At 46.3% G+C, this 9,141-nt stretch overlaps 2 protein-coding genes across 2 annotated transcripts; both read right to left on the bottom strand.

The window, feature by feature from the left end:
• Window positions 1-598: 598 nt before the first annotated feature.
• Window positions 599-937, bottom strand: LOC102241434 (T-cell leukemia/lymphoma protein 1A). The gene has a single exon (XM_005865765.2). The coding sequence runs from the start codon at window positions 935-937 to the stop codon at window positions 599-601; it is 339 nt and encodes a 112-aa protein (XP_005865827.2).
• Window positions 938-4,850: 3,913 nt separating this feature from the next.
• Window positions 4,851-5,186, bottom strand: LOC102241131 (protein p13 MTCP-1). Its single transcript, XM_005865764.1, has one exon. The coding sequence runs from the start codon at window positions 5,184-5,186 to the stop codon at window positions 4,851-4,853; it is 336 nt and encodes a 111-aa protein (XP_005865826.1).
• Between the last annotated feature and the right edge of the window lie 3,955 nt (window positions 5,187-9,141).

Raw genomic sequence — 9,141 nt, 5'->3', positions numbered from 1 at the left:
ATTGATTTCAGAGAGGAAGGGAGAGGGAGAGAGAGAGATAGAAACATCAATGATGAGAGAGAACCATTGATTGGCTGTCTCCTGCATGTCCACTACTGGGGATGGAGTCTGCAACCAGAGCATGTGCCCTTGACCAGTATCGAACCTGGGACCTTCCAGAGTCCACAGTCCAACCCTCTATCCACTGAGCCAAACAAGCTAGGGCTCATTGGTTAATTCTTGTCTGTGCCCTGACCAGGAATCGAACCGTGACCTCCGGGCTCCGGGTTCATAGGTCATCCCTCAACCACTGAGAAACACCAGTTTGGCTCAAAACGCTTTTATTGATTTGCAAGAGAGGGAGAGAGAGAGAGAGAGAGAGAGAGAGAGAGAGAGAGAGAGAGAAAGGAGAAGAAGAAGAAGAAAGGGAAGAACAATAACAGAGAGAGAGAGAGAGAGAGAGAGAGAGAGAGAGAGATCAATGTGCCCTCGCACCGAGGGGGTTGCAGATAGAACAACAGAGCTTAGTAAAAACGTGAACAGAAGTATACACGTCCCATCAACGGGCCAGCAGGACTGGGGCTCAGGTTGCCAAGAGCCAGGGACCCCATCATATTTCCTACGAGTCGTCCATCATCTCAAGTATCATTTCCTCCATGTCATCCTCCTTGACGTGGTGCACGATGCGCCAGAACTGGCCCATGGAGTCCAGGTACTGGCTGCCAGGGTGGAGCATCCACATCATAGGCATGGTGCTCGAGTTCAGCGGGCAGAAGGTGAGTGCGTTATGCTCTCTGATCATGTTTACCTGGCACAACCATACTTGCTGGTCACCTCCTGTGTCCATGACGACATGCAGCCACATGCGATCATTCTGGTCCTCGTACACCGAGGGCCTACGGATCCTCAGGCAGATGGGGTGCGAGTTGAGGTGCACCTTGGATGGAAGCTCCGCCATGATCCATCCATGGTCCAAGGAGCAACAGCCACAGCTTCTCAGAGCCTCTGGCTTCTTTGGTCGTGGCATCGAAAGACAGGGGATGGGGTTTCCAAACTTATTTTACCTCGGCTTTTATCTTATGGCTTCTACGGTTGTGTCTGTGGTGGCCTTTGGTTTATTTTGCAAATTTATAAATCTCAACTTTTCTTTCTTTTCAGTTTTAGAGCTCTCTTCTCGATAAAACAGTACAAAAAGTACTTCAGGTAAAATATGACTCTATGAATGTATCATGGTCCTATAGAATCTTAAAAACATTTTTTAAATGACAGTTAACATAGAACCTTAGGTTTTATTGGAACAACTGAGCCATGCCAGCCTGGCTCTTTTCCCTTCTATTCTTTTCTTTTCTTTTTATTTTTCTTAATTAAAACTTTGTAGTTTGTTCAACTTTTCTTTGTGTCCTGACACCAACACTTTATTTCTGATCATCTCAGAGGGAACTCACAAACCATAGAGCAACCCACCCCATGCAAATAATATGCCTTACCTTTAAGAGCTGGCAGAGGAACAAAGCAAATATCAGCGTCCACCTGGGCCCTTAACAGAGGTCTTGCTTCTCAAGTGCTGGTGAGAGAGGCAGTACCAAAATATTCAGGGACAGACAGACATTTGGGATAGCTAATCGGGAACACAGGAAACAAAGTGACAGGTGAAACCGCAAGTAGGAATCCTGAGGTCTCATAACAACCCTTATGGAATGATCTCTCCCTTCCCCAATCATCAGCCATTCTCTTGGCAAGAGCTGTATAGTTTTGCTCATAAACTCACTTCAGTCCACAAAGTACAAATTCCTCCCTCAGATCAGACTCCATCCCCAATCCTTCCTCCTCCTCCTCCCATTCATCTTTTTTTACCTGTTCTTCTTGCTCTGAAGGGAAAGCACCATTCTTCGCTCCTTTCCTCTGTGACCGGTCTCTGCTTCCCCCTGTCACATGCAGAAGAAAGAAAATGGCCATGATACATATTTTCCAACGAGTCCATGTACCAGGAATGTGTCCAGAAAAAACAAGGTTCACCTGACTCACACCCTAGAAACCAGTCCTGTGAGACAGGTGGTGGTGAGGAAGGAAAGAAGTTTATTCAGGTGCCGGCAACCTGAGAAGTTGGGGGAAGCTCGTCCCAAAACCCATCTGCACATCTCAGTGCAGGCAGAGGCTTTTATAAGGAGGGAGAGGCCAAATAGAGCAAGGAGGTCAGCGTGCGGGGCTTGAGAAGTTCTCTACCTGATGACAGGCACAGTCCAATCTGATAAGGATCTTGCAAGTGGTCAGGTGTCGGTCCAGTGTGCTTCATCCTATACTTTGTCCTCCTGGTTCTAATGTTGAAGGTCAGCAAATCTCCCAGAACTGGGAAGGTCAGAGTTCATATCTTGTAAAATTAGTTGCTAGGATTCTTATACAAGCATGCTGTTTACCTACAAGCTTCATTATTAGTCAGAGTCTGCATTTACAGGAACAATGTGGAAAGAATGGTGAGGTGAGTTGTAATTCCCACTGTGACATGAATGCTGAGCTGCTTCATTCTTCTTCAAGGCGTTTCCACCCTTTAAAAATGTCAAATTGGCCCTAGCCGGTTTGGCTCAGTGGATAGAGTGTCGGCCTGCAGACTGAAGGGTCCCAGGTTTGATTCCCGGTCAAGGGCACATGCCCAGGTTGTGGGCTTGATCCCCAATTAGGGACTTGCAGGAGGCAGCTGATCCATGATTCTCTCATCATGGATGTTTCTAACTCTCTCCCTTTCCCTTCCTCTCTGAAATCAATAAAAATATATTTGAAAAAATAGGCCAACGCTCTATCCAGTGAGCCAAACCATCTCGGGCGCTAGGTCGTTTTTAAATGACTACCAACCTGGTATGTTAAACCAAAAAAATAATAAACTATTTTACAACAATGTGCATTTAATCTGAATGCAACACTTGCTTAATATTTTTTCAAATGATTTTATTGACTCAGAGAGGAAAGAAAATAGACAGGGAGAGAAACATCCATGATGAGAGAGAATCACGGACCAGCGGCCTCCCACACGCCTCCTACTGGGGATGGAGCCGGTAACCCGGGCACGTGCCCTTGACTGGGAATCAAACCATGGCTCATGGTTGATAGGTTGACGCTCAACCTCTGAGCCACGCCAGTGGGGCCGGAAGTGCAATATTTTGAATATGAGAAACGCAACTTGGAAACACGACCCTCACGCTCCCCAGTCCTCAGCCTTAAAGGTCTCAATTTGCATTTGCAAACACTATCCTGTAGTAGGAGAATTTTATCAGCAGTCAGTGATCTCATTAATCCAACCATGGATGCCCTGAAATTAATTTTTGGGACTCCTCCCGGCTCCCTTTTCCGCCGCCTCATTCTGGTTCGATACTAGATGAATTTTATGATCGCTGGGCTTTTTTTGGGGCTGTTTAGTGCTAAACACAACTAAAAACCCAAATGCGTCCAGAGCTAGATGCTAAAGCCATACACAGAGCCGGTTCAAGCCCTCAGGAGAGGAGCACTGGCATCCCTCGTAATTCCTCAAAGGAAAGAGATGATCAGAATAAAAAACCCGTAATTCCCCAAACATTCATGGTTTTTTTTGGAGAGGGTAGTATCGGTTGACGAACCTCAGGAGATCAAACAATGAGAACTCTGGTCATTGAAAAGAAAACTATTTCCAGTGATCTCTTTGAGCCTTGTCTAATGGGGCTGGGCTAATATTTTTAGGCTTAAGGTCTTTTTCTTTGTCTTTCTCTGTTTAATATATTTTTACCAGAGGCCTGGTGCACAAATTTGTGCACTAGTGTGGTGCCTTAGCCTGGCCTGCGGGGATTGGCTGAAACTGGCTCTCTGACATCCCCTGAGGGGTCCCAGATTATGAGAGGGTGCAGGCCAGGGTGAGGGACCCCACTGGTGCATGATCGGGGCCGGGGTGGGATGTGGGAGGTTGGCCAGCTGGGGAGGGACCATGGGAGGGCTCCAGGATGTGTCCAGCATGTCTCACTCAGTCCCAATCATCCATACCCCAGGAACAAGCTGACCTACCAGTCTGAATGTCATGACCCTGGTGGTAAATGCATGTCATAGTGAGCAGTTGAGCAAACCTTAGTATATCATTTGCATATTATGCTTTGATTGGTTGAACAGATGACAGGTCGACTAGACACTTAGCATATTAGGCTTTTATTATATAGGATTGATTTCATACAGGAAGGGAGCAAGAAACATCAATGATGAGAGAGAATCATACATCGGTTGCCTCCTGCACGCCCCCTACTGGGGATCGACCCCAAAACCAGAGCATGTACCCTTGACCAGAATCAAACCTGGGACCTTCCAGAGTCCACAGTCCAACCCTCTCCCCACTTAGCCAAACCCACTAGGGCTCATTGGTTAATTCTTGTCTGTGCCTTGACCAGGAATCAAACCGTGACCTCCAGGTTCATCGGTCGTCCCTCAACCTCTGAGAAAAACACCTTGGCTCAAAATGCTTTTATTGATTTGAGAGAGAAGGAGAGAGACAGAGAGAGACAGTAAGACTAGATTCAGAGTGAGAGAGAGAAAGGAGGAGGATGAGAAGAAGAAAAAGAAGGAGAAGGAGGAGGAGAAGGAGAAGAAGAAGAAGAAGAAGAAGAAGAAGAAGAAGAAGAAGAAGAAGAAGAAGAAGAAGAAAAGAAGAAGAAGACAAAGATCGAGAACAACAAGAAGAAGAACAAGGAGAAAGAGAGAGAGAAAGAGAGAGAGAGAGAGACATCAATGTGCCCTGGAACCCAGGGGGTGGCAGATAGAACAACAGAGCTTATTGAAAAGGTGAACAGAACTATACAAGTCCCACTGGCAGGCCGCAGGAATGGGGCTCAGGTTGCCAAGAGCCAGGGACACCAGCAAGTGTCCTACGAGTCTTCCATCAGCTCAAGGATCATTTCCTCCACTCCATTCTCCTTGACGTGGTGCAAGATGCGCCAGAACCGGCCCATGGGGTCCACGTACTGGCTGCCAGAATGGAGCGTCCACATCCAAGGCATGGTGCTCAAGGTCAGCGGGCTGGTGCTGAGTGCAATATGCCGACTGGGGATGTCTTCCTGGCGCAAGCGGACATGCAGGACACCTGTGTCCATGACGAGGTGCAGCCATGTGCGATGCTTCTCGTCCTCATATACCAAGTGTCCACGGATCCTCAGGCACTTGGGGTGCGAGGTGAGGTGCACCTTCGACGGGAGCTCGGCCATGACCCCTCCGTGGTCCAAGGTGCAACAGACACAGTTCTCAGAGCCTCTCGCTACATCGGACCTGTTATCAAAAGACAGGGGATGGGGTCTCCAAACGCATTTTATCTTGGCTTTAATCTTTATGGTTTTTACGGTTGTGTTTGTGGTTGCCTTTGGTTTATTTTGCAAATTTATAAATCTCAACTTTTCTTTCTTTTTAGCTTTAGATCTCTCTCCTAGAACAAACTGTACAATACGTACTTAATGTAAAATATGATTCTATGAAAGTAACATGGTCCTGTAGAATTTTTAATACATTTTTAAATGACAGTTGACATAGAATGTTAGGTTCATTTCAGGGGTACACCTCAATGATTAGACATTATATAGTTGACTAAGAAATCATGCAATTAATCTCATACCCATCTGACACCATACACAGTTATAATATTACTGGATGATCAGTGCTCAAAATCTATGCACTCTTGGGGGTCCCTCAGCGACCCCTGGGGCATCTTCCAGTCTAGGACCCCTTGAGGGATGTCCTTTTCTTTTATTTTTTTCTTAATTAAAACTTTGTTGTTGGATCAACTTTTCTTTTTGTACTGACACCACAAACGTCTTTCTTATCATCTCAGAGGGAACTCACAAACCATAGAACAACGCACCCCATGGAAATAATTTGTAAAAAATATGCTTTACCTTTAACAGCTGATAAAGGAACACAGCTAACATCAGCATCAAGGTGGGATTCTTCACAGCGGTCTTGCTTCTCAGGTGCTGGTGAGAGAGGCCGATATCTGAGATAGTTGATGGGGAAAACAGGAAGAAAAGAGAGAGGTGAAACAGCAAGTAGGATTCATCAAGTCACATATAGAATGATCTCTCCCTTCCCCAAACCTCAGCCATGCTCTTGGCAAGAGCTGTATGGTTTTTGCTGCTAAACTCACTTCAGTCCACAAAGTCCAAATTCCTCCCTCAGATCAGACTCCATCCCCAATGCTTCCTCCTCCTCCTCCCATCAATTTTTTCTTACCTGTTCTTCTTGCTCTGAAGGCAAAGCACCGTTCTTCGTTCCTTTCCTCTGTGACCGGTCTCTGCTTCCCTCTGTCACCTGCAGAAGAAAGAAAATGGCGATGATACACCTGTTCCAGGGAGTCCATGTATCAGGAATGTGTCCAGAAAAAACAAGATTCCCCTGACTCACAGCCCAGAAACCAGTCCCGTGAGACAGGTGGTCGTCAGAAAGGAAAGAGGTTGATTCAGGTGCCGGAAACCTGAGAAGATGGAGGAAGCTCGTTCCAGAACCCATCTGCACATCTCAGTGCAGGCAGAGGCTTTTATAAGGAGGGAGAGGCCAAACAGAGCAAAGAGGTCAGTGGGAGGGGCTTGAGAAGTTCTCTATGTGCTGACAGGCACAGTCCAATCTGATAAGGATCTTGCAAGTGGTCAGGTGTCGGTCCAGTGTGCGTCATCAGAGACTTTGTCCTCCTGTTTCTAAGGTTTAAGGTCATCAAGTCTCCCAGAACGGGTAAGGTCAGAGTTCATATCTTCTAAAATTAGTTCCTAGGATTATTATACAAACATGCTGTTTACCTACAATCTTCATTATTAGTCAGAGTCCACAATTACAGGAACAATGTGGAAAGAATGGTGAGGTAAGTAGTAATACCCATGAATTACATGAATTCATGTAATTACTGTGACATGAATGCTGACATGCTTCGTTCTTCTTCAAGGCGTTTCCACCCTTTGAAAAAGTCAAATAGGCCATAGCCAGATTGGCTCAGTGGATCGAGTATCAGCCTTCGAATTGAAGGGTCTCGGGTTTGATTCCCGGTCAAGGGCACATGCCCAGGTTGTGGGCTTGATCCACAGTGAGGGACATGCAGGAGGTGGCTGATCCTTGATTCTCTCATCATGGATGTTTCTAACTCTCTCCCTCTCTCTTTGTCTCTGAAATCATTAAAAATATATATTCAAAAAAAGGCCGGCGCTCTATCCACTGAGCCAAACTTGCTTGGCCAAAACGTCGTCTTTAAATGACTACGCACCTGGTATGTTAAACGAAAAAAAATAATAAACTTTTTTCAAACAATGGGCATGTCATCTGAATGCAACACTTGCTAAATATTTTTTTAAATGTTTTTTTTTTTTGACTCAGAGAGGAAGGAAAAGCGAGAGGGAGAGAAACATCCATGATGAGAGAGAATCACGGATTGGCCACCTCACACACGCCCCCTACTGAGGATCGAACCCGAAACCTGGTCATGTGACCTTGACCAGGAATCGAACCGTGACCTCCTGGTTGATAGGTCGACACACAGCCACTGAACCACGCCAGCTGGACCTGAAGTGCAATAATTTGAATATGAGAAACACACCTTAGAAACACATCCCTCACGCTCCCCAGTCCTCAGCCTTAAAGGTCTCAATGTGCATTTGCAAACACTTTCCTGCCAGAGGAGAATTTAATCAGCGGCCAGTGATCACTTTAATGCAACCATGGATGCCCTGAAATTGATTTCTGGGGATCCCTCCAGCTCCCTCTCCAGCTGCCTCTCTCTGGTGTGATGCTACATGAATTTTATGATCACAGGGATTTGTTTGGGGCTGTTTAGTGCTAAACACAACTAAAAACCCAAATGCATCCAGAGCTAGATGCTAAAGCCATACACAGAACCGGCTGGAGATTTCAAGAGACGAGCCCTGGCATTCCTCATAATTCCTCAAAGGAAAGAGATGATCAGCATAAAACACCCATAATCCCCCAAACATTCGTTCTTTTTTTGGAGAGGGTAGAATTGGTTGACGAACCTCAGAAGATAAAACAATGAGAACGCTGGTCATTGAAATGAAAACTATTTCCAGTGCTGTCTTCGAGCCTTGTCCTGGGCTGGTGGGCTAATATTTTCAGGCTTAAGGTCTTTTTCTATTTCTTTCTCTGTTTACTATGTTTTTACTAGAGGCCCGGTGCACGAATTCGTGCACCAGTGTGATGCCTCGGCCTGGCCTTCGGGTATCAGCCGAAACTGGCTCTCTGACATCCCCAAGGGGTCCCAGATAATCAGAGTACTAAGGCCAGGCCATTGGACCCCACCGGTGCACCATTAGGTCTGGGGAAGGACATGGAATGTTGGCCAGCTGGGGAGGGACCATTCCAGGGTTCCAGGGTATGTCCAGCCCATCTCACTCAGTCCCGATCAGCAAGACCCCAGCAGGGAGATGACCTACAGTCTGAATGTATTGTCCTTGGTAGTCAATGCATGTCATAGTGAGCAGTTGAGCAACCTTCGAATATCATTTGCATATTATGCTTTGATTGGTTGAACAGATGACCAGTCGACAGGATACTTAGCATATTAGGCTTTTATTATGTAGGATTGATTTCATACAGGAAGGGAGCTAGAAACATCAATGATGAGAGAGAATCATACATTGGGTGCCTCCTGAACCCCCCCTACTGGGGATCGAGCCCACAACCAGAGCATGTGCCCTTGACCAGAATCGAACGTGGGACCTTCCAGAGTCCACAGTTCAAACCTCTATCCACTGAGCCAAACTAGCTAGGGCTCATTGGTTAATTCTTGTGTGTGCCCTGACCAGGAATTGAACCATGACCTCCGGGTTCATAGGTCATCCCTTAACCACTGAGAAACACCAGCGTGGCTCAAAATGCTTTTATTGATTTGAAAGAGAGGTCAGAATCGAACGTGGGACCTTCCAGAGTCCACAGTTCAAACCTCTATCCACTGAGCCAAACTAGCTAGGGCTCATTGGTTAATTCTTGTGTGTGCCCTGACCAGGAATTGAACCATGACCTCCGGGTTCATAGGTCATCCCTTAACCACTGAGAAACACCAGCGTGGCTCAAAATGCTTTTATTGATTTGAAAGAGAGGTAGAGAGACAGAGAGAGACAGTGAGACAAAGAGACAGAGAAAGAGAGAAAGGAGGAGGAGGAGGAGGAGGAGGAG

This window comes from Myotis brandtii, unplaced genomic scaffold, assembly GCF_000412655.1.
Source record: "Myotis brandtii unplaced genomic scaffold, ASM41265v1 scaffold2121, whole genome shotgun sequence".
In the NCBI taxonomy this organism is placed as follows: domain Eukaryota; kingdom Metazoa; phylum Chordata; class Mammalia; order Chiroptera; family Vespertilionidae; genus Myotis; species Myotis brandtii.
This window is presented reverse-complemented; position numbering and strand designations above follow the sequence as displayed.

Coding starts and splice junctions, on each gene's coding strand:
- LOC102241131 (XM_005865764.1), bottom strand. CDS start 5,186: ATGGCCGAGCTCCCGTCGAAGGTGCACCTCACCTCGCACCCCAAGTGC.
- LOC102241434 (XM_005865765.2), bottom strand. CDS start 937: ATGGCGGAGCTTCCATCCAAGGTGCACCTCAACTCGCACCCCATCTGC.